Genomic DNA, 25,550 nt, shown 5'->3' on the forward strand with positions numbered 1-25,550 from the left:
CAGAAATATGTATGGAAATCTCTCGGGATTACCTAGCGAATAGAGCAAAAGTTGTTCTATTGTTTAATATTTTGCTTGTACCCCTCTCCTCCCCTCCCTGATCCTTCCCACCCCTTTGTTTGTCCTTGTACAGCACTGATTGTTTGCACAGAGATTCCTTGAAGCACGTCAAGTAGAGATGAGCGAGTATACTCGCTAAGGCACATTACTCGAGCAAGTAGTGCCTTAGCCGAGTATCTCCCCGCTCGTCTCTAAAGATTTGGGGGCCGGCGCGGGTGACAGGTGAGTTGCGGCGGGGAGCGGGGGGGAGAGCGGGAGAGAGAGATCTCCCCTCCGTTCCTCCCCGCCCCCCACATCTTTAGAGACGAGCGGGGAGATACTTGGCTAAGGCACTACTCGCTCGAGTAATGTGCCTTAACGAGTATACTTGCTCATCTCTAAGACAAGGTCATGGCCACAACCATCTACATACCATGGACCTCATATTGCTGATCTTGACTGTTCTCTGCGTTTATGGTGACATGATGTTCGGCCTTAGTTGGAAAACAAATTCTATAAAAACATTAAAAAAAAATACAAACAAAGAAGGAAATGTTTTATTATGTTCTTTTATTCCTAGAAATTAAATAAACGGTAACACGTTCTGCACGGGAAACCCTCCAGCTGTAGCCTCATATTACAAACAGAATCCGCTCCTAAGAGATAATGCCACACGGAGATCCGGGACAGAGTCCAGAAGGATTCCTCTTACCACTTTATACTTTGTCCTCTGGAAAACAAAGAAAGTGAACAAAGTTATCATCTATTATGATAGAGTATCTAAAAAGACGGATACATTACGCAATGTTTATTGCAGGGCCTGAGGTGCATGACACGGAGATTCTCTGTCAGGGTCCTTTTACACGAGACGATTGTCGTACCTGTACTTTCACATAGGTCTTAATTGTTTAGTAAATGGAGGCAGAGCGTGCCGGAGATCTCTTCCAGCCGCCCGCGCCATTCACATTAAGCAGGAGTTGCTCAAACATTGAGCGGCGACTGTTTACACGGCCTGATAGTCGCTTGGTTCTCTTAAAAACTAAGCGACTCCGACATTTGAGCAATTTCTCACTCAATGCCCCATGGGCAGCCACGTGTATAACACGGGACAATTATCACCCGAACTTGCTGTTTCCAGCGAAAATTCTGCCAATATTTGTCCTGTGTAATGTTATCTTAAGGTCAGCTTCACACGGCCGTGACGGGCTCCACCGCGGAATTCCACGGCGGAGCCCATCACGGCGCCCCCCCCCCCCAGAGATCCCAGTACTTACCTCCGGATCCGGCGTCCTACGTCCCGCATGACGCTTCGGCGCGCATGTGCAATAGAGCACATGATGCACTGGCCGCGTCATATGACACGCGCCACAGTGTCACATGACGCGCCGGCCGCATCATATGACACGACTGGCAGTAGGCGGGAAAGCGGTTTCACGCTATCTTCCACTGTGCTACAGCGGAAGATAGTGTGATGGACGGCTTCCATTGACTGCAATGGAAGCTGTCCGCGCGTACACCCGCGGCAAATAGAGCATGCCGCGGGTGAGGACGGGTGATTTTACGGTGCGGAATTCCGCACCGTGAGCATTGTGCTATTAGGTTCAATAGAACCTAATAGCTGCGGGCAACACAGCGGATTTCCGCCGGCGAAAATCCGCCCGTGGGAAGGAGCCCTTAGTATTCTTTGATTTCCTGTGTCATTCATAAGGCGGTACACAATGTTCCTTTAAGGCCCCACTCAGACAGCAGTATCTGGTATTTTGCTTCAGTATGTGTAAGCCAAAATCCAGAATGAAACCTATAGAGAAAAAAGTGTAATGGAAAGATTTGCATCTGCTCCATATTTTGGACCCACTTGTAGTTTTGGCTTACAAATACTGTAGCAAAATGTTGACCAGATACTGCCGTCTGAACGGGGCATAAAGGACCACCTCAGTGATTTCTTTTCATTCATTATGCAGCAATCCCCCCAGTATATTTTAAGTAAGCTAGTGTTACTTTGGCTAGTTATTACTTTCTATCTGAAACTTCTGGCCTTTTTTTCCTCAGATAGTCATGTGATCTCAATTCTGACCAGCTCAGATATACTTGGGTTTATGCTGGCTGACACTAGTCACTTTCTCAGTTTGTGTTATGCTTTACATGAATCCTCCCACAGAAACTGCCTAGAGCGGGACACAGACACTCCTATCACAGTTACTAATGATCACACATCTCCTGTCACACAGTTATAATAGAGGAGATCACAGCTCATCCTCCTGACTGTATGTGATAGGTCTGTAGCTTATTAAGGTGAACATAGAAGGCAATGGTAATTTAACTGTCCACCCAGTAGGTACAAATGGTATAGCCTGTAGCTACTGTTGTGCTGATGCAACATGGGATAGATCTGAAAGTGAAAGCAAAAATCTCACTCTCAAGATGGTGCCTGATAAGCATCAGACAGGATGCACTGCATTGAAGTGGCTGCAATATACAAAGGCAATCATGTGGGGGGGGGGGGGGGACATGGAAAAATGTATTTTGCTGGAGTGGACAATTAATCAGTTTTTTTTTTTTTAAGCAATACATTGTTTTATGGTTACCTACCAGCTGGGGTATCTTCCCTCATGGTGTCTTCTGATTTAATCTCCCCTGTAGCAAATCTTTGGGCATCTTCAAGAGCCTTGGGCAATGAACAAAAAGTAGAATTGTGAATTCATTATTGCACTGTGAGACAGTAATGGCCCTTTTACACAGGACGACAGCCGGGTAAAGAACTGCAGGAGCGCTGATGGCACCGCTAAGGTCGTTAGAGCTCGTGCAGAGCATCGACACTGATAGATCACTGCTGGATCACTGGATTCTCGCTCGCTGCTTCACCTTCTATGTGAAGCGCTGAGCAGGGAGCGTTTACACAGAACAAAAAGCCCGCGATCCAGCGATGTCAGCAATGAAAACCTGTACACGAAAAGTGAGCGATTGTGGCATTTACACTGCACGATTATCGCTCAGATTTGTTCCTTTGAATGAATTTTGAGCAATAATCATCCCCTGTATATAGTCCATAAAGGCCCATTTACACGGGACGAACTGTTTAACAAACGAAGTCTGATAGCGCGTCTCAGTGAAGCTCGCTCCTGCTCTGTTACACAGGAGGGAGTATCACTGGCATCTCTCAGAACGCGGCCAGCATGGAGGCGGAGTGACCGGGGAGCGTTCTTTCCCCACCAGGCTTCATTCACTGTAAGCACACAATCATTCAGAAATAAATGACACTGAAAGGCTAGTGGTTCAGGTTTCTGCATGCAGAAGCTGAATGACTGAACAATAGAGATGAGCGAGTATACTCGCTAAGGCACATTACTCGAGCGAGTAGTGCCTTAGCCGAGTATCTCCCTGCTCGTCTCTAAAGATTCGGGGGGCGGCGTGGGTAACAGGTGAGTTGCGGCAGGGAGCGGGAGCGGGGGAGAGAGAGATCTCCCCTCCGTTCCTCCCTGCCCCCCGCCAGCCCCCGAATCTTTAGAGACAAGCGGGGAGATACTCAGCTAAGGCACTACTCGCTCGAGTAATGTGCCTTAGCGAGTATACGTGCTCATCTCTACTGAACAACTCTCATCCAGTTGTTCATTTTCTGCCTGCATTTACATAGGACGACTATCATTCAAATACCCGCGGGTATTTGCACAACTCTGAACAATAATCGTTCGTTGTAAAAGTACCTCTGCAGCGCCACCTATTGGATAGCAGCATTCCTTCAAATCAATGTGACTTTTTAACAAGTCTTAACAATGATTAGGAATAGGAGACTAAGCCAGAAAACCATACACAGACAGCTGCTTCAGGGTGTGTGCCCCCCCCCCCTCCCGTAGGTGCAGTAGGTTTCTGGCTTGGCTGGTAAGAAGCCGGCGATATGGGTTAGGAGGGGTACTGTGTCTCTATAAGGAAAGGAGCTTGCATGGCCTTATAAGTCTTCTCACTCACCTTCTAGGTATCCCCACACCTTTTTTGGGTGCTCTCTTTGGAGGGAGACTATGCCATCCCCCGACCCACTCACCCCCTAGGTGTCTCCATTATTCACTAACGAACATTGTATATCTACCCACGGAGTAGCTCCACCACTTTTCTTCCATCCTTATATGTCAGGATGTCCTTCCACTAGAAAGTTGTAGGACCTTTCCCAAATGTGACCTCCTAACAGCCAGTTAAAGCCCAGCACATAGGAGGCAATACTTGGGTAATTTTTTTATGGCCACTAGAGGTCACTACAACCCCAGGATTCCCATGTTCCTACCTCTTCAGGGAAGCCCCTTAAGGGCAAACCCCTTACAAACACAAGTGAACGCTTTGCCGAGCCAAATGTTTGTGTGTGTGTGTAAGCCAGTGGAAATAGTTGTAAGCCGAATGATCGTTCAGGCAGCGGCTGGTGAAGGTGTATGGGCACCTTAAAGGGTTAATTATACTCACAGTAAGGATTGCTTGCTCTGCATCCTTATTGTCTACCATTCTTGCTTTCTCTAAGGCATTCTCAAAGTTGGTCACAGCAGATTGATAATCCTTTAATTTTACTATAATAAAAGATAAAAGGTTCACAATTATAGAAGATCAATCCATCACCCAGACACCGCTGATGTGCTGCGAGCTTTGGTCACATCTCGTTGTTACTTATATTGGAGGTATAGGTCAAGAGAACTCTCCAAAAGTATACCACTACTGTGTCCATAGGCCCCATCTACCCAGCGTATGCCAATAGAGTATCCTTTTAGCATAAGCTAGGCTGATATGGGTCCACATATATTTTTACTATATAATAAAGCGCAGTCCACTATGCTTTCCTATGCAGAGGGGCACGCCAAAAAAGGAAACTGTGCTGTATATATTTCGTATAATGGGAGTCATGCCTGTGTATGCCTAAACAGTGGTATATATCAGAGGCTTCCGTCACGGCTATACTCCAAACATATAATTCCGGTGTAACAGAGAACTAGTGCATTTACTGCAGAGAATAACATTGGCTTTTTCCTATGATCATCTTGTGACTGATTCGGTTACAATGAGTGGCAGGATAGTTATAAAGCAGTGGGTGTGGATCCACTGTGTTACTGACTGATATGGCTTTGGGCTGCTTCTGACGGCTGCTCTAATTGGACCGTGGGTTTTACCCTTTAACCCCTTTTTGAGGGATCTGGCCTTCACTGCAGAAAACCCCCAGGAGTAGTTTCAATGTAGTGACAACTGATTCAGATGGGCCAGAAGGCACTGGAGTGGATACTGAAGGGACAGGCAAAGATGAACGGAGTTTAACAGGCCAAGGTTGCGTCAGGTGGAGTTCATACAATACGGTAAATTAGCCTAGAGGTCAGCATAGATGTCAATTAGGCAGGATGTAGTCAGAAAACAGGCTGGGATGGGGACAGGCAGAGTTCTGGAAAGCTGGGTATATACACAATGGTCTAAACTGAGAAGCAAGTAGATTGTGGGAACACTAGGAAGATTATTATGCTCAGGCACCTTTCACCTGGGAAGAGGCAGGATAGGCTGGAGAAGGGGAAGCTGGGTGTACACACTAGCTCTTTAAGAGGTAGGGCAAGCATGCATGTGTGTCCTAGAGGCAGCAGCTGAAGGAATGCTGCACAGAAGAATCCAACAGCTGCAAGGAGTGGGAGAGGAAGGGGAGAGGAGGCAGAGGCGGCCGGCAGCCATAACATAGGTATTTCAGAAAGAACCTGTTGGATGCTCCTTGATATCTGCTGACCAATATCCAATTACCACAATGGATTCCACAAAGGATGCCAAGAGACACATATAACGCGTTTCGATCCTGACCTGGCATCTTCATCAGGTATACAACTGATGATGCTTCTAGTAAAATGATCCACGTACAACATCTCCTCAAGGGTCTGGGTTCTCTATTATTGCCAAATGAAGCATGTCTAAGTATTGCATGGTTGGCCATGTTTGTTGTATTGGCTCATAGAAGGAGGTCCCGGGTATAGGGCCCCCTCTCTATGTATTTCCTTTGCTCTAATATGGCATATGGTTAGCGGCTGTCTAAAAACACAGTGGCCTGTTGAAATGAAATGCTCTCCTGCAAGACTGATCCGGCATTGGAAATTTTACAGACAAATGGTGGCTTATATTGGGGGTTGAAAAAGTTGGACCTGTAGTGATCAGGGCAGCTTCAAACAGAGAAAGCGTTGTCCATTTAGGAGACTACTGCACCTCCTCCTTCCCTCCCATTACATGAACTTCAATCCACCGTTATCCTCGAGGGCAAAATGCCGTTTCCTGCGGGGTTGTTTTTCTTTGTGCCTAATGGAAAGTTTATCACTGACAGTATATATTAAAAGTTTTATCTTTTTGCTACCATGATGGGTACCAGTAAATGTTCCTTTTATTGTAACCAATTACCTTGGGCCTGCGCCACCAGGACACTAGCGTTGAGCTGCCATTCCGCATCCCTTGCCTCCTCTGCTTCGTACTGAGATCTCACACCATAGTTTCTTGCTTCTTCCAACAATTCAAGCTCCAGATAGCATCTTCCAATTTCATGGAAAAGCCAAGTCTTCTCCAAGCTTGAACTTGCCAAAGGAATCTTTTCTTCCCATCTACAGTTAAAAGGATAGATCAGCAGAATACATAACATCCCCTGTCCTTTCAGCCCACCTACCAAGTCACTGCAAGTCTTGAAGCTTTCTAAACAGGGGACATGCTTACACTTTTACAGCTTCTTGAAACTGTCCGGTCCGTGCATAGACTCGCCCTATGTTGTCCATTGCACGGGATTTTGCTTCTGGTAAATTGCTGAAAAGCAAAAGTGGATATAATTAATGAATTGTATGAACCATTGCTGCAAGAAACTAGGGAACTGATTCTACACAAATAACTGATGTTGATTGAATTAATGGAGGCGGGTGAAAGTAGATGTGAAGAATACTGAGAAAAGACTAATCAACTTACATTTCATCTGCTATTTTGAGATCCTCCTTGTGACTGTGTAGTGCCTCTTCCATCTCTCCCATGCCCATATAAGCGTTGCCAATGCAGCTATACAGGTTACCTATTAATATCTGCTTATTTGGGTTGTCATCTCTCCAAGTCTGGATGTTTTTTAACACCTGGCGGGCCTTCTTGTAACTTCCCTCTGCACTTCCATTGGTGAGTACTATAACAGTCAGAAAATACCCCAATTGTGGTTAGCCGTAGCAACACTGCTAGGGATCCAGAGCAAAAAGCTAAATTTTGGTAAAATACAGCATAGGGCTTCTTTCCCATGAGCGTATATCGGCCGTCGTTTTCACGCTACCATCCATGGCGTAAAAGCTCGTGAACAGGCGCACAAATCTAACGTTTGTGCGCCTGTTCAGACAGCACAGGCCCCGGCGCATATATGCAGAGGCTGCCATGCCGTCGCCCCTTCCACTTCCCTCCCCCTCGCCAGCTCACTTACTCTCTCTCCTCCCCTCCGACTGATCGCAATAGGAGGGCGCGGAGCTAAGCACCACCCCTTTCCCGCCTCCTCCCATTGCTGGCTGTGGAGAAGGGGAGGAGCCTAGCTCTGCTCCATCCCACCCCTTGTCCACAGCCAGCAATGGGATGAGGCGAGAATGGACAGTGCTTAGCTCCGTTCCCCATCCCACCCTCTCTCATTGCTGGCTGTGGAGAAGGGGAGGAGCCTAGCTCTGCCCCGTCCCACCCCTTGTTCACAGTCAGCAATGGGATGAGGCGAGAATGGGCGGTGCTTATCTCCGTTCCCCATCCCACCCTCTCTGATTGCGATCAGCCGGAAGGGAGGCGAGAAGAGGGAGGGAGTTTAGCAGTCAGGCTTTTACGCCATGTGATCCGATGTAGTATTTTATCCAAAACCAGAAGTGAATCCAGCAGGAAGTAAAATTTTAAGTGCTTTCTTTTACATTTTGCCACATCTTTGGAATCCACTTTTGCCTTGGCTCAAAAACTGCATGGAAAAACTACGGCAAAAACCAATGTGTGAAAGCAACAATTGGGTGCATTCACGCAGAACTGATTTGCTGCAGATTTTGTTGCAGATCTGCAGCAGATTTCACTCCACCAATTTAAATTCAATTGAAAGGGTGAAATCTGATGCAGATCTACATCCGAATCCGTGACAAAATCTGCACCACCTTAGCTACACGTACATGTAAACGCACCCCAACTATGACTTTTCCACAACTTAAGTGTTTCAGGAGCAGCCTTGCGACCATCACGAAAAATACGACACCGTCAGATTGTTTCCCAACTATTGCATTAGCAGTGAATTAGTACATACACATATCAATCTCTTCCATGCTTTTGAGAATGTACTGATTCCGATCAGAAGGTTTAGTCCTTTCCTGGTTCCACTTCTGCTGCATGATTCTGCGGTCCCTTTCCCGGGCGTAGATGGGCTGCTGCTGTCTCCAGAACTCAGTTCGTGTGTCCAGATAGGTGATTGCATTCAAGATCAGGTCCTGCAGTTTTAATCCGCTTCGTGTGTTTCCTTTCACTAACCCTGTTCCCAAGTAAAGTTAAGCAAATTACAGATCCACATTCACAGTACAACTTAGTAGATGGTGAGAAATAAACATTGCTATTTATCCCTTTGACTCAGTGTTGTCTCATTACTTTTCCAGATAATTATAAAGTACGGGGTAGTAATTTGGTGCCCAATAAAAGCCAAAAGTACATTGAACTATGGGCTTGTTTTCCCTATGCTGTGGTCCCTTGCTCTGAAAGCATCATGGTCCTAAGTTAGTACAATAAGGAAATGCGTACTTGAAATTAAAGGGAAAGTTAATTTAAGGGAGTTTTTTTTTAAAGAGTTATCCCCATATATCGGCCTATCAGCTGTCCACGGAATGGAAATAAGTGTTTAAAGTCCAACCACTATAAGTCCTACCAATCAGGAGAATGGCGGTCTCTTTTGCTCTGTATAAATGCAGCAGTTGCCGATCATGTATGCTGCAACTCCATTCACCTCTATGAGACTGCTGAAGACAAGCAAAGTACAGCACTCAGCAATCTCCGGCAGTCCCATAGAGAGACAGGCGCGCCATTCATATGGGACGATGCAGGACCCCCTTTTTCTTGATTTGTAGGAGTCCTAGTAATCAGACCCTCACTAATCAGACCTATCCTGTGAATAGGGAATAAGTCGATATCTTTGGGTGACTTGTTAAAAGCAGTTGTACCAAGATCTAAAATTATCTCCATAGCATAGGGTTTAACGTTATGATTGGAGGGGGTCCCAACAGTCTCTACATGAATGGAATGAAGGTTGCACATGTGTGATGCTGCTCCATTAATTTCAATGACAGTGCCGGAGATTGCTGAGCACATGGACTCAGCATTTTCTGGTGCTGTCATTTAAATGAGTGGAACAGTGATGTGCATGTATTACCTCTGCTCCATTCAGGTGATTACCGTAAGAACCGCTGTTCTTAGGATAGTGGGGGTCTTCGCAGTCAGATCCTCACAAATCATAAATGTATCCCTTGCGGACAAGGGATGACTTTAGATCTCGATACAACCCCTTGAACTCTAATAATTCACATAAATGACCTCTTGCTCTAATGTACATTCATTACAATAGGTCAGGGCAGATGAACTCCAAACCTATAGAGTTTGTACCATTAAACTAAGAGCTTTATAGCCACCTTCATCCTTTAAGAGTGTCTCCAGATACTCCATGTCATTGTAGAGCTCCCCCAGCAGCTGGCGTGCAGTCTTTTGGCTTTTCAAAGGGTCTACCTTCTTCTGCTGTTTAGGGTCTTTTTTCATGACCTTTTTTGGTTCTTTTTGTTTTGCCTTTTTACTCTGTCATCAACAAAAAAAGGAGAACATTCAGATGCTAATAACCCTTTCTATGCCAAGACAATTTTCATACTTTTGATCAACACAAGTGAATCTTAATTCTAAAAAGGAAAAATATTTTCCGATACCAATATACAGTATGTTTAGAGAAAAGACACCTGGTAATTCTGAAAATGCACTTCACACTTAGCGCCTTCATGCATTAACCCTTTGCAATCCAATTTTGGATTTAGGGTTTCCATGGGGGGCTTTCTCTTTTTTCCATTATACAATGGCGCCATCTGCTGGCTACAGCCAGTACTGCGGTATGTGACATGCTGGAGAGGCTCCTGACAACCGAGCGGCCAGTAATATACAGTAAGAATACCCTGTTGGATGTACAGCTTTCAATCAGAACGTCTTTATAGGTCAGTGGATTGGAAAGGGTTAAAGTGTAAAGTTATGTAAAAGATTAATATAAAAGCATACTTGTAGCTAAAATTCTAACCCAAACAGAGCCTGAGACACAAAGCACTTTTGAGGAACACGTTTCTGATAGATAAGAGGCTATTAACGTGAACAAGAGTCCATCTTCCCTCACCAACCCTCAGGTCATCTAAAGCGGAGGAAGAACACGAGGAGATCAGACAGGAGGATTACATGCACCATGCTAGTATGCCTCCTGCTGTCTTCCCCCATCTGCCATTCACACAGACTGAAGTGAAAGCTGCAAATATATGAAGCTCCAACTTCAACCTGCTCTTTCAGGCTAGATCACCACTAGGGTTTAGAAGCAAAGCCAAAATCATGGCTTTAGAATACTGTTCTTTTTCAGTTGGCGGTTATTTTGATACTAAAATCTAAGCTCCATCCATATTACAGCTGTGGCAGACATCATACTACATATTACAGACGTCTTTGGCAGAAAGAGAGTTAAAGGGGTTTTCCGGGACTCTTACTATTGATAGATTGTGCTCAGGACAGGTCATCAGTAGTTGATCAGCTGAGTTCTGCCACTCGGAATCCCCGCCGATCAGCTGATCTTTGGGCACGCTGTCAATGCTGAGACAAATAGCACAGTCAACATTGCAGTAGCCCAGTTTGGTACAATAGGCACAGTTCCCATTGAATTCAATGAAAGCTGTGCCTGGAGTGCCAAACCAAGCCACTACCATATGGACAGCGCTATCTGCTTCCAACGCTGTCTACACTGACAATGGGCCTGGCAATAAGTTGATCGGTGGTGGGGATCCCATTCGGAGGAACACAGCTGATCAACTATTGATGACCTATCCTGAGGATAAAGTCATCGGTAATAAGTCCTGGAGAACCCTTTTAAGCAGCTTGCCATGCTTTTAGTAATTTTCAGATGCTGATACTGTAAGTTGTATTAAAAATCAGAATTGCAATACAATAAATACTATAAGTAGTTTATACTCCATGAGAGGAGAGGACAATCTACAGTCCATATGGTGAAGAGTGCTAGATCAGCCTGTTAGTCATCTAATTGTAATAACTCCCAAGTAAAGTTAAGCAAAATACAGATCTGCATTCATATCGCAAATTGTGGCTGCATCAATTTAGTAGAGGGGGAGAGAAAAACATTCCAATGTATCCCTTTGACTCAGTGTTGTAAAGGTCCATTTACACGGAGCGATAATCGCTCGAAAATCGCTCAAACGACAGTTTGAGTGACAGTTTTGAGCGATCATCTTTGCATAACTCTAAGTAGCTAATTATCTACTTAAGAGTTACGCAGGCGGAGCGGGATAACTCCGAGAACAAGGCAGCTGTTTTGAATATGCAAACAGCTGCATTGTTCTCAGAGCTTTCAGCTGCTGTCCTGCTGAGAATTGCCAGCAGGATACCAGCTGAAAGAATACTATCAGCACCACCCGCTGAGATATCAGAGGTCGGCGCTGATAAAGCTCATTGCTAATTTCTAGCTGGCTAGAAATGAGCAATTAACAAACAGTGCACGAACAATGCATGATGGCGCGCGTTTGGACGGAACGATTATCGCTCAAAAGACAGCTTTTAAGCGAAGTTCGAGCGATAATCGTTATGTCTAAGTGGGCCTTAAGAAACCCTTGTCTCATTACTTTCCTAAATAATTATAAAGTACAGGGTAACAATTTGGTGCCCAATGAACCCAGAAAGTTGGTTCAGAGCTGTACACTGATCTATCAGTTTTCCCTATGCTGTGGTCCCTTGCTCTGAAAGAATCATGGTCCTGATTTAGTACAATAAAGAAATGCATACTTCAAATTAAAGGGAAAGTTAATTAAAGGGAATTTTTTAAATAAAGGATTATCCTAAGATATCGGCCTATCACCCGTCCAAACAATGGAAATAAGTGCTAAATTATTTGGGAGAGCAGCAATTCAATCTGAACATATTGAGCGACTATATAGCATGTCATTAACTCAGCTTGGGTTGTTAGTGACTATGTGGTAAGATTTTTATTATATAGCAATAGATTTATGCTTTGACATAAAGAATGTTCATCCTATAGGTTCATGCCTTCTTCTGGATAAACGGGGGGGGGGGGGGGGGACAGACTGAACTAGATGGACATTGTATTCATTCAGCCCAACATTCTATGTTACTACCGTATGTATAATATTATCCTCTCTGCTTTTTTATTTCAATCCCTCAAGAACAGGAATATCCTAATTTTATGAGAAGAGGTCTCCGCTCTCATGCAGGGACACGGTTGTCTTGTTCCATCATCTAGTGGCTTGCACTCATGTGTCTAAGTAATAACAGCTACTCACCTCTTCTTGCTTACTAAGAAATGCCATGCCATCCTTGTTCTCTAGCTTTACAGAGGCTGGAGCTAAATTAAAAGAATAAAGAGATCTTGTTATATACCATTTGCCCACTACCAAATCTTCGGGATACATGAAGTCTATTATGCCACTGGTTTATATTAACACATTCAAATATTGTTAGGATCAGGTGTGTGACTGCGAGGCACATCTAACGAGTATGGTCTTTCTGACACAGAGCTCCAAATCTCCTGCATGGATACTACTAAGGAGCACACAGGAGCTCACTGCATACAGTTAATCATTAAAATCAGTAATAAAACAGTATGCAGTAACCGGCTAAGCAGGAAGCTCAAATTTAAAGGGGTTATTCAGGCTTTAAAAAATTGATGGCCTGCGCTTAGAATGCTGTACTTTTCATAGTGGCCATTCTAAGTACTGCAGCTCTGTCCCATTCATTCCAATCTGAAAAGGCTGTAGCACTCTTAACAGCAGCTATAAAAAGTACGACGTTCTGAGCTTACGGAGAGACCCTTACTGAACATCACCTGATGTACTGATCCTCTTTTACTTTGTTGTGGACAGGATATATTCTAAATATTTACTACCAATTCAGAAATAAGCCATCTGAATATGGGATCTAGCCAAGCCAGTGACAGGGCGTAGGGACCTCCCTTCTGAGACTCCTTTATGGGATAGTAGAGGACTTTCGCATCTTTATAAACTTCCTAATTCTAGATATCGGATAGAGTACGGAATAACATTGTTATCACATCTATTTGTTAATGGGATTTTTGTATCTTTTGAACAACTACAGCCGACATAATCTACATCGATCGAGGTTCTATAGATTTCTCTAGCTGTGTCACACAGTATGTCCCCAGTATCTGAGCCTTATCCAACCATATCGACCTATTATTTGATTGGGATACTACGTATGTAAGGGCCAATTATACATTTTGCCCCTGATGCTGATTTTATACATTTGATGTGGGGATGCATTGAGATTCAAACTTTTAGGTGTGAAGGCACTGATTTGCTTATTAAAGGGGTTGTCCCGCGCCGAAACGTTTTTTTTTTTTTTTCAATAGCCCCCCCGTTCGGCGCGAGACAAACCCGATGCAGGGATAAAAAAAACAAAAACGGGTAGTACTTACCCGAATCCCCGCGCTCCGGTGACTTCATACTTACCTTGTGAAGATGGCCGCCGGGATCTTCACCCTCGGTGGACCGCAGGTCTTCTGTGCGGTCCATTCCCGATTCCAGCCTCCTGATTGGCTGGAATCGGCACACGTGACGGGGCGGAGCTACGAGGAGCAGCTCTCCGGCACGAGCGGCCCCATTCAACACAGAGAAGACCGGACTGCGCGAGCGCGTCTAATCGGGAGATTAGACGCTGAAAATTAGACGGCACCATGGAGACGAGGACGCTAGCAACGGAGCAGGTAAGTGAATAACTTCTGTATGGCTCATATTTAATGCACGATGTATATTACAAAGTGCATTAATATGGCCATACAGAAGTGTATAACCCCACTTGCTGCCGCGGGACAACCCCTTTAAGGTTTTAGGGATTCCAGTACTAAAAAATCCCAGAGATTTGTTTACTAGGACTTCTAGACACGAACAATGGCAACACCATGTACGGATATTACTGTGCAAAGCGGTGGCAATCAAATGGATAGACAGACGACCCCCAACTATGGCCCAATGGAGAGATATGGTTAGCAATATTATTCCCTGTGATACACCCTCCCTGTATCCTTACTTCCTTATGATTTATCAGCATGTGTGGTAGAAACTCTTCGGTTGTAAACAGTAATTAATCGCAGTACAACTTTTCACTGTTCTATAAATATTTATTTTAATTAATGTATGAAGCAAAATATTTATACTGCACTTGTTTTAATAAATTTGTTATTAACCTTCAATATAAAAAGTAAAAAAAAAAAAAAACTACATTCTGAATACAAATAAAATCGTAATCAGATATAAACATTGAACACACGAGCAAACATCTGACTAGCAGGGCTATTGGAACCCCAAACGATCAGGTACTGACGGCCTATCCTGAAAGTAGGCAATCAGTTTTTAAGACTTGAATAACTCCTTTAATGATTCATTTTTATAACTTATGGCCCTTTTACACGCAAAGATAATCTTTCAAACAAATGAAAAGACTATAATGGTCAAGCCATAGAAAAATTACCAAGCACTCCAGAATGGAAGTACACCCAGTATAAAGCAGCCAGTAAAAGCAGCAAAAAAGTTAAGAAGTAACTTACTTCGCAGGGGTATCTCAAAAAGGGTTTCAGGGCTTCCAATGTCCAAAAGATATCCAACACAAGATCCAAATGGTAATAGTGGAAAGGATTGTATCTTCCCATTTATTTAATATTAGCAACAAAGAAAGACAACACTGCAAGGTGTGTCGACCCTTCAGGGGTCTTTTTCAAACAAATGAAAGATTAAGCTATCTATTTGCATAACATGTTACTGGCCATTAACACTTTATCACCTCCATTTGCATGTAAAGGAACCTCCAGGAGTTGTTTGCAGAGCCCAGCTTGTGTTTTAAACAAACTCCCAGCTGTGTAAACAGCTGCAGACACATTCCATTGTCCTCATTGAGGCTGCCAACACAATCCATTGTTCTCCTCTCAGCTAGTGTAAACATACCGCAAAGAGAACATCATGCGGTCTTTTGAAAGATGAGCGGCTGAACGATGAATTTTAAGTGAACCAAAATCCATTGTTCAAATGAAAAGTGCATGATGCCCATGTTTACATGTAACAATTATCGCTCATTTTCAGGCGTTTGGACGAATTCTGAGCGATAATCATTGCATGTAAAAGGGCCTTAAACTGATAATTTGAAGCACTACTTTAAGGATACATTTGGGATTTTCCCAAGATTTTATGGAAATAAAACTTTATATAAGAGCATCAAGTTTAGAAATAGTTTTGTATTTCCACTTGCCTTATTTATTTAACTATTAATACTCACTTCCAACAGAGTTTTCAATAGCTTCCTGAGCCTTCTGGATTCCTAAACGAAATTCCTGGAGTTCAGGACGTAACTTGTACCCTCTGTGATAGAACACAAGGGCAAATTCAAAGTCACCCATAGCATAGAGAGCCTCTGCTTTCTGGTAAAGACCCTGTATAGAGAAGAGAGGGTCATCTGAAAATACTGCAGTCACCCTTGGTGGTACATCACCATACTAGTGTGACCCCCAAATGGAACCTAAAGTGGGACCTTGTATACAGTATAAGCCTTCATTGTGTCCTTTCTTTCATGAAGAAGACCACTCTTTCATTCCCCAACGCTTACTCATCCAATTATTTTTGTCACATCCAGATTTTTGGCCTCATCCGTTTCAGGAGGTCTAAATGTTATGTACATAATTAGAGGATGGTCATTCATCAATGCCCATTCGGTAATACTACATTTTTCCGGTGGCTTGTCACAGATTTCCCCAGCAAAATGAGCTGTTTTTGGAGGCGCCTGGAGTGAAACCTGGAAGCTCAACCTTTTGCGCCAGGCACCACATACTGATATCGGTTGTCTTCAACGGGACAACCCATTTATACATCACATGGTGCCACTGAAATCAAGGACTGTGTAATGCACGGGCATGTCAGGCGTCGCAAGTGCAGCGCTGAGGACTGATTAGCGCCTATTTCTCCAAAACATAGGGTGAAACTGCTGAAGCCACCAACACTTGTATGACAAAGATGCCCACACTGGATATGTACTACACAGCACAGATCCAGTGTGGTCACCTTTGCTTGTCGTTCAGCAGTCACCCAGTATATTCACATTATGGACTATTGTATACTGAATTTCGGTGGACTGATATGATATATGATATGATATATGACAGCAAAGTTGGTTCATGAAGTTACCCTAAAGAAATCTTGCTCTTCCTGTAGAGAAGCTTCTGCATCCCTTAAAGCCGACTCTGGGTCCCCAAGTTTTAAGAAACATTTAGACCGCGCCACCAGGCAGTGCTTCTCCGATTGCTGTATGTCGAGAGCCTATTTAAGAGATTAATGAAAAATATAACAGATAACTTAGATGCCTCAGGAGCTGCCATCATAGCGAGCGCTTCTTGTCTACACAGATGATGCTCAATTTTCAACTCAAGTGTTGCTTTTGGACAAAACATTGGACCATTTATGGTCATCTTTAGGCCTCATACAACTGGCAGTATTAAATATCTGTGTTCTACATGACCGTAATACAGTGTCAATGGAACTCGAATGGCCCCAAACTGTACCTCGGCTTGTCTCCAATTTTATAGGAGTCCACATACAGTACTTGGTGGGAATTAAAAGCGTTACACCCAGAAGCAATTGAGGAATGTTCATGAAACATGGTAGACATGTACAGAGACATGCCAAGGACAAATGAAAGCAAACTGGAATGAATCAGACAAAGTTTCTTACCGTTTGGTACAAGTTTCAGTAAGAGGTGTGCCCACCAGGAGCACCTTGCATGCATTCAATCAATAAGTGTTTGGAAATCTTGTTGGGGTATGTTTCTCCATGCAGTCAATTTGTGGTTGATGGTCATGTGACATAATGCATCTACCTATGGCATCCCAGGCATATTGCGGATAAGCTGGGGACCGCGGGGGCCAATCCATGGTGGTGACACCTTGCAAGGCATGTATTGTGATAGGTGCAGAGCAGATAGGCATTATCTTGTTGGAAGAGAATATTTGGGATGGTGGTCTGGAAGGGCATGACAACAGGGTGTACCACTCTGTCGACATACCGGCGGGCAGTAGTTGTGCGTTCAACAACCACCAACTGCATTCTGCTGTCATAACTGATTGCCCACCAAACCATAATTCTAAGGGTTGGACCTGTGTGGTGCTATGAAATCAGTTGGGCCCTTTCTCCAAAATGTCAACGGATACGTTGATGATTATCACTTTTTTTCCAAAGCAGAATTGGGACTCGTCACTAAACACAGCTATACTCCATTCATGTGTCCAGCAGTACATTAAGTTAATCATTACTGGCAGGGAAATAGGGTTTACGGAACACACTGCATGGGGGGGTCCGAGAATGCAACCTAGTTACACGCAATCGGTTTACAATTGTTCGTTGGGCGACTCCAACCGCTGCTCAGATCTGTGCTACAGTCGCCTATCAGCAACTGCCTTCAGCACAATTTGTCAGTCTTCATGTGGCGTTGTCCTTCTGTGTGCACTATGCGGTATTCTTGTATTTTGTCTCCACCAGAAGAATGGGTGGAGACAAGATGCATGCCCACAAGCAATGCCCCCAATTGGATTGGCTGCGCAGAGGAATGGCTGGCCATGATCTCCCCTCCTGCCTCGAATCACTCACCCCTCGGATGCTTGGCTTGGCCTTGGTCCCCTTCCCTGCTCCTCTCTGGCATGGCGACCCCTGGGGCTGTGGCATACCCCCACCATATTCCCCCAGCTCCAAGCGGCTTCCACACCCTGGCCTCCCTGCAATGTCCATGGCTCCATGCAATAGGGAATTCCGTCCCCGCAGCACAGAAGGCAGGGCCGGTGCCTGCCAGCGGCCGGCAACCAGAAGCACAGAGCACCGGGGAAATAGTAATGGAGCGCCGCCACCTGCAAAACACACTGACAGCTGCCGAGAAAAGGCGGTACGACAGAGGACAGGACAGCGGAGGCCAACTGTGAGGGACTGTGCATACCTTACATGCGACGGTGCAGGGGGACACACTGACAGTGGGTCCGCGGGGACAGCAAGGCACAGCTGACAGACCGCCGACAGCAGGCCAGGGAGCACAGCCGCTGGACCACGGAGCGCAGCCAGCAGGTGAGGATTACAGGCAGGTGCAGGGGGTGGGGGGCCAGACTAGCAGACTGACAGGGGAGATGCCAGCGGCACAGACTCACAGGCGCGCGGTTCAGCGGGGTTACCATGCCAGAGAGGAGCAGGGAAGGGGACCAAGGCCAAGCCAAGTGACCGAAGGGTGAGTGAAACGAGGCAGAAGGGGAGATCATGGCCAACCATTCTCCTGTGCAGCCAATCAAATTGGGAGCGTTGCTTGTGGGTGTGCATTTTGCCTCCAACCATTCTTTATGGTGGAGACAAGATACAACAATACCGTCCTATGCTAGGTCTACAAGTACTGAAGCCTTCCTGTGTCCACACTTTCTGTACTGACATTGCTCTATAGCCAGTCCTTCGGGAGATCTCACAACATGATGTCCCATTTAGAACATGCCGACTATCTGGCTTCTCTCAAAACCAGACATTTGGGTGTACCGTGTTCGAACTGAACAATTTGGCATACCTGCTCACCGACAATCTGTGGACAAAAAAAAGGACCCTCTTACAGAACACATTCATGACTTATAAACTAAAACAATGTAGCATTTTGCAAAACAAGGTGCCATCCTAATACATGTACTTCGCACATGTTTTAATTATTCAGTACCCTTCACATGGAGAGACTCTGATCCAAGTTTCATAAATTCTGTCTAGGTGTAACCCTTTCATTCTCCAACAGTGCAGTTTTGTTTTTTAAGACTCTTTCTCATCCCATTTCTTGAGAAATTCCATATGAAGAGAGAGCGCCCAGACGTCCAGAATATCAAACACACGTGTTAACACTAAGGGTGGTTTCACACGGGCGATAAATTGCGCGATTTTCGCGTAATGCAAGAGCGAGTAAAGAGGCAGATTCATGAAACCAATCATCTTCAATGGTTTCTTTCCCATTAGCGATGTTTTCACTGTTGCGATGTTCCAAAAACAAAAAAAATAAATTGTGGCATGCTGTATCTTTCAGCACTGTGCGATTTTTACATTTTTTAAAATTTCCCACGTTTCCCTATGGAACCTCCGTTTTATCGCATCGCACAAACTTGCATTGTGATGCGATTTTGACATTAGAAAGTCCTATTGAGTTTCGCAATAAAAAAATTGTGCGATTTTATCGCGGGCGGCAGCGAGGCGAGGTTATTCTAAAAAACAAATTGCTGATCCATGTGTGTAACTGACTGCACATGAACAACACAGATCCATTAACCCCTTAATGACACGGCCTCTTTTTTTCTTTTTTCCCCATTTCTTTTTTTCCTCCCCCCGTTTAAAAAATCGTAACTCCTTTATATATCCATCGATGTCACTGTACGAGGGCTTGTTTTTTGTGGGACGAGTTGTATTTTTCAATGGTGCTGTTTAATGTACCAAATAATGTACGGAAAAACTTTTACGAAATTCTAAGTGGAGTAAAATGAAAAAAAAAAAATGACATTCCGCCATCTTTCATCGCGTTTTGTTTCTACGGCGCACAAACGGCAACAAAAACGACATGATCACTTTACTCTATTGGTCGGTACGATTGCTACAATACCAAACTTGAATAGTGTTTTTTCTTTCAAAAATTGCCAATAAAATCATCACGACGGAACATTTTTATGTGTTTTTGTTGAGTAATTCCAAAGGAATCCGCAACGCGCTTTACCACCCAAAATAAATAAGAACTGTAGAGCGCGGGCGGCAGGGAAACTGGATTGGAAAGGGTTAAAGGGGACGCACCAGGATTTTCTGTTCACGCGCTATCCGTATTTTCTAACTGACTGATCACGGACCGCGTACGGACCCATTACAGTAAAAGGATGGGTTAGGACGTGTATTCTTTATGTGGACCGATGCTGCGCATTAAAAAAAAACGTGCATCCTATTTTTGTTGATTTTCATGGACCGAAAAGTGTCTGATCGTCGGGGTCCGACCACTGGGGCGCCTACTGATATCACACGGGCCCCGTGGCCCCCCATACGGGTGAATCGACAAGCTTGAATTCTGCGGCTCCATCCCTCTCTATGGGACAGCGCTCGGCTACCAGCGCGCATGCTTGACCACCGCTTCATCCTTCCGGGGGACGCGGGACCACCATTCTACCGTTCTTACGGACACTGATCCCATTTCCGCCTGCCGTATATGGCGCGTCGATTCCCCCAGGCTCCGCGTCGATTCCCCCAGGCTCTAGAGGGAATCTGTACCTGAGTGATCATCATCCTGCCGCCTCGATCACAACATGACATTATGGGATTGCTATTTATGCAATTATCTGTTATTTCCTGCCTTTCAGCCCGCACTTGCCCCGGCTCTTACATTACTGAAGCTCTCCCTGGCTTTGTCGTACTCCCCCTTCTGGTAGAGCTGTTCCCCCTCGGCCATGTAGATAGTGAAGTTGCTCCGCGGTGCTCCCTGCTGCCCGTCCGCCTCCTCCGCCATCATTCCCTCCATACACACTGTTACTGTTGTACTTAGCAGTGTATACGGTTACCAAGCAACAGGGGACCACGCGTCACGTGGTCGAGGAAGCGTCCGCAGCCAATTAGGAACTGGGACAAGTCAGGAGGGGCGTGGCAAGTAATCGCTGTAATTCCATAGAGCAGCCTATTAACTTTTTCCACCCCACTTCTGCCCTGTTCAGCAATTCCAGCAACCTGATTGGTTGTTTGGGTTGACTGGATGTGCACGAGGATAGAGTTCCAGAGATGTGCATGTGAAGCCCGTGCTGAGCCGTCAGTGGCAGTGATCGGAAGCTCGGTGCTCACGTTTATGCAATACACATGTGTGTGCGCACTGCATATTAGCGCATGTGCGCGCGTGCGATGCATATTAGCGCATGTGGTACATAACAGTGCGCGTGCGTGCAATTGCATATTAGCGCCTGTAGTGCATATCAGTGCGTGCGATGCATATTAGCGCATGTGGTACATATAAGTGCGTGTGCGTGCGATGCATATTAGCGCCTGTAGTACATATCAGTGCGTGCGATGCATATTAGCGCATGTGGTACATATAAGTGCGTGTGCGTGCGATGCATATTAGCGCATGTGGTACATATCAGTGCGCGTGCGTGCGATGCATATTAGCGCCTGTAGTACATATCAGTGCGTGCGATGCATATTAGCGCATGTGGTACATATAAGTGCGTGTGCGTGCGATGCATATTAGCGCATGTTTGAGCACGCATATTAGCATGTCTGTTTGCATGCACACATTAGCGCGTGTTTGTGCGCGCGCTTTAGCATGTGTACATTAGTGCGCACATTAGCATGCGCGTTTGCGCCATGTTTGCGCACGCGGTGCATCTTAGCACGCGGGGTGCATATTACGTGTGGCGTACCTGTTAGCTTGCGGTTGTCTGTGGTGTGTCTATTACCCCACACACACAACCACTGCGCTCACACATGCGCTAATATGCACTGCGTGCGCAAGTGGCAGTTACTGCGAATGTCGTAAATAAGTCCCCAGAATGCCCATTTCTGCGTTCATAATAGGGATGTGTCCCGGCCCGACCGCGAGGTACTGAGCACGATAGGGCCATATGATGTTCCAAGATAGTCAGTAAACCTCACAGTTAAGCCGGGACACATCCACATTATGGACGTAGAAACGCGGCCATAACGCGCTCATCTGAGGCTCGCCTGAGGCCGCTTACACACACGCGTTCAGAAAACACTGCTGGAAATCATGACATTTTTGGACGCATGTCACGGCACTTTTTAACACACCCCATCATTATGATGGGTGAGGAGGTGCGTTAAAAAACGCATGAAAATAAAATAGGGGCTTCGCAGACCTGCGTTAGATTGTGGCGATTTCAAACGCCGCGATTTTAGAGCACTGCCTGTTCTATTTTTGTGCGCTTCCACGTTTAACGCACCTCATCAGCCATCACAATGATGGGGTGTGTTAAAAAGTGCTGTGACATGCGTCCAAAAATGCGTTCCAGCAGAAAAACGCAGAAGGATAGAACATGCTGCAATTTTTTTATCGCATGAGTGAAAACATCACAAATGTGAAGGAAGCCATTGGTTTCATAATTCTGTGTTTCCGCTCACTCTCGCATTGCGCGCAATTTCATTGACCGTGTGAAGCCACCGCTAAAAGGGGCTTTCCACCTGCTTCTGCTCTGACCCCACTGTAGCCTGGCACTGATAGCCGGGGCTGCTTTGACAACCCCTTCGGAGTCCGTGTGCGGAGAGTAAGGCACTTGCTTTAGATTATGACACCACATGGACAAAAGAAAAACTGCCAGGTGAATACATGAGGTGGTCAGCAATACAGGAAGACATTAAAGGGGGTCTTCCAGGCAAAACTTTTTGTAGTGCGGCCGGACATAGTCATCGGAGATGGGAGTGTAAGTGCCATAACTGGCTTCACTCCCATTGAAATCAGTGGGAACCGCAGTAGCTATTACACTTCTGCATCCGATCCTGGGGTCGGAAGTGTAATAGCCAGCTATAACTCAGATTGGTCTCAATGGCAGTGAGATCGGTTATGGCACTTCTACTTACAATGATGATGTCTGGCCCCGTTGCACTGTCAATAGGCCAGGTGATCAGCTGATTGCTGGGAATCTCAAGCTGCAGGTCCCCATTCAAAGTGCTAATGACCAGATGTAGCAGAGCTGTGTGTCTGTGACATGCGCATGTAATGTAGCAGAGCTGTGTGTCTGTCACGTGCACATGTAATGTAGCAGTGCTGTGTGTGACGCACTAGTAGCAGGGCTGTGTGTGTCTGTCACACGCGCATGTAATGTAGCAGAGCTGTGTGTGTGATGCACATGTAGCAGAGCTGTGTGCGGCATGTGTGTGATGCACATGTAGCAGAGCTGTGTGTGGTGTGTCTGACATGCATGTAGCAGAGCTGTGTGTCTGTCACACATGCATGTAATGTAGCAGAGCTGTGTGTGTGATGCACATGTAGCAGCGCTGTGTGTCTGTGACACTCGCATGTAGCAGAGCTGTGTGTGGTGTGTGTGACGCGCATGAAGTAAAGCTGTGTGTGGTGTGTGTGATGCGCATGTAGTAGAGCTGTGTGTCGTGTGACATGCATGTATCACAGCTGTGTGTGACGTGCATGTAGCAGAGCTGTGTGGTGCATTGCGCCACCAGAAACACTGGTACTATATTTTCAAATAATTACTAGTAAAAAACTACTGATTACTTATCCCCTGAAAAGGTCATCAATAATTTTTACCTAGGAAACCCCTTTAACAACTGGGGACAAGAAGGTACCACAACAAGCAGAAGGGGTGATCTGTACAAAAAATGAACACCAATACAGAATATTGCAAAAAGGTTTTGTAAAGTTTGTCTTTAATTCTGTGGAAGACATATGAGCAGCGGGATTCTATATCTATACATTGATGCGGTCAGTGATCCCTGGTTGTCGTGCCCTTGTCATCCTGCAGCATTGAGCTCTGCCATGATCCCAGGGACCAGGCAGTCCTCGGTGTTAGGTTTATCCTCTTCAATATTCCAAATGGGATTGATCAGAAAAAAAATGTGGCCATGAAGCAGATGTCCATTGATTGGAAGCAATTGTCTTGGTACCACAGACAGTGTAATGCAGACCCCCAAAGCCAGTCAGTCCTTCACATCCAGACTGCAGTGCTATACCATGGCTGGGGGCTTGTTTACACCAGCGGTTCACCTCCGGTAGGGATTTCTGTTTCGCTGTTCTGTTTTTGGAACAGAGAAACAGAATTAAATGGAATCATAGGTTTGTTTTTTTTTCATCAGCCAAATGAAAAGGAAACCTTTTCTTTTTTTGAAAACCCACCGAAATCAATGGGAAAAATAGAACAAACATTTAATTCTGTTTCTTTGTTCCAAAAATGGAATAGACAAACGTAAATCTCTAATGGAGGTGCAACACTGGTGTGAACAGACCCTTATAATTAGAGATGAGCGAGCACGCTCGGATAAGGCAGTTACTCGAGCAAACATCGCTCTTCTCGAGTAACTGCATTCTCGACCGAGCAGGCACAAGGAGGCGGCGGGGGGTAGCGGGGGAGAGAGAGAGATCTCTCCCACTCTACCCCTCCCCCCCCCCAGCCTGCAGTTACTCGAGAAGAGCAATGCTCACTCGAGTAACTGCCTTATCCGAACGTGCTCGCTCATCTCTACTTATAATGCTTTACACGCTTTATAAGAATCCTTTTAGTGATAAACTAAATGTATCCACAAATGAATGCGGTGTCACATTGTCCAAGTTTTATATACTTAATACTGATGTGTTTAGCTGTGCAGTAAGTGCCCACGGAGGATTGTTGATGTATTATAAACTGAAGGGGGAATAATTGGTATCTAGTATAGATATGTATTATCTAATAGATAATGAGCCTGATCCAGATCTTCCCAAAGACTCTTTCTTAAGCTCCATTTACATGGGACGAAACGATGCTTGACACTCGTCCCCGCACATACTCGTCCCCGCACATACTCGCTCCCGTGCTGTCACACTGGAACGAGTATCGCTGGCTCTTTGACAGAGCGGCCAGCAGGGGGCCGGGGCGGCTGGAGGAGACTTCACTCCTTGCTCTCCATTCACTTAACACAGCGGCTGTTCAGTACTGAACGGCTGCTGTTTACACTGAACGATCATCGTTCAGGATATTATGCTGCATAAACGATGAGTGATGATCCTGAATGATGAGCGTTCAGTGTAAACAGCAGCTGTTTAGTACTGAACGGCCACTGTATTATGTGAATGGAGAGGGGCAGGGAGAGCGAGGAGATAAATCTCCAGCCACCCCGCTGCGAGCCAACGATATTTGTTCCTGTGCAACAGCACGGGAGCAAGTACATGCGAGGACAAGTACCGGACATTGTCTGCCCTACATTTGTCCTGTGCAAATGGGGCTTTAGGGCTCATGTCCGCAGCGGAAGTCTTGCGAGTCAGTGTGGAAATTATTTTTAAATGCTTGCCGGTGATCGTGGATGCGATTATTTTTCTGCGCATATGTACGCGTATGCACTGCAGATCGTCCATGCGGTAAAAAAAAAATTGCAAGCCTTAGGGGACTGCCCTTCCCCTCCGCTCCACATCCCTGCTTGGTCTCTATGCAAACAGAGATATCTGCCTACAAATCCGCAATTGAATTGAGGATCGATCGCTTCCATAGAGATTAATAGAGACCATCC

At 45.4% G+C, this 25,550-nt stretch overlaps 1 protein-coding gene across 1 annotated transcript; it reads right to left on the reverse strand.

Annotated features, from left to right (window-relative positions):
- Nucleotides 1-592: 592 nt before the first annotated feature.
- Nucleotides 593-20,872, reverse strand: ODAD4 (outer dynein arm docking complex subunit 4). Its single transcript, XM_066586509.1, has 12 exons — nt 20,719-20,872; nt 16,491-16,622; nt 15,589-15,742; nt 12,588-12,649; nt 9,675-9,834; nt 8,309-8,530; nt 6,979-7,183; nt 6,736-6,822; nt 6,430-6,626; nt 4,486-4,586; nt 2,629-2,704; nt 593-769 (listed from the first exon to the last, which is right to left on the reverse strand). The coding sequence occupies exons 1-12, from the start codon at nt 20,851-20,853 to the stop codon at nt 756-758; spliced, it is 1,545 nt and encodes a 514-aa protein (XP_066442606.1). The 5' UTR covers nt 20,854-20,872; the 3' UTR covers nt 593-755.
- Nucleotides 20,873-25,550: the final 4,678 nt, after the last annotated feature.

The sequence above is a fragment of the Eleutherodactylus coqui genome, chromosome 13, assembly GCF_035609145.1.
Source record: "Eleutherodactylus coqui strain aEleCoq1 chromosome 13, aEleCoq1.hap1, whole genome shotgun sequence".
Lineage (NCBI taxonomy): Eukaryota > Metazoa > Chordata > Amphibia > Anura > Eleutherodactylidae > Eleutherodactylus > Eleutherodactylus coqui.

Coding starts and splice junctions, on each gene's coding strand:
- ODAD4 (XM_066586509.1), bottom strand. CDS start 20,853: ATGGAGGGAATGATGGCGGAGGAGGCGGACGGGCAGCAGGGAGCACCG. Junction 6,627..6,735: donor TTTCAAGAAGCTGTAAAAGT/GTAAGCATGTCC, acceptor TTTTAACTGTAG/ATGGGAAGAAAAGATTCCTT. Junction 4,587..6,429: donor CCTGGTGGCGCAGGCCCAAG/GTAATTGGTTAC, acceptor CTTTTATTATAG/TAAAATTAAAGGATTATCAA.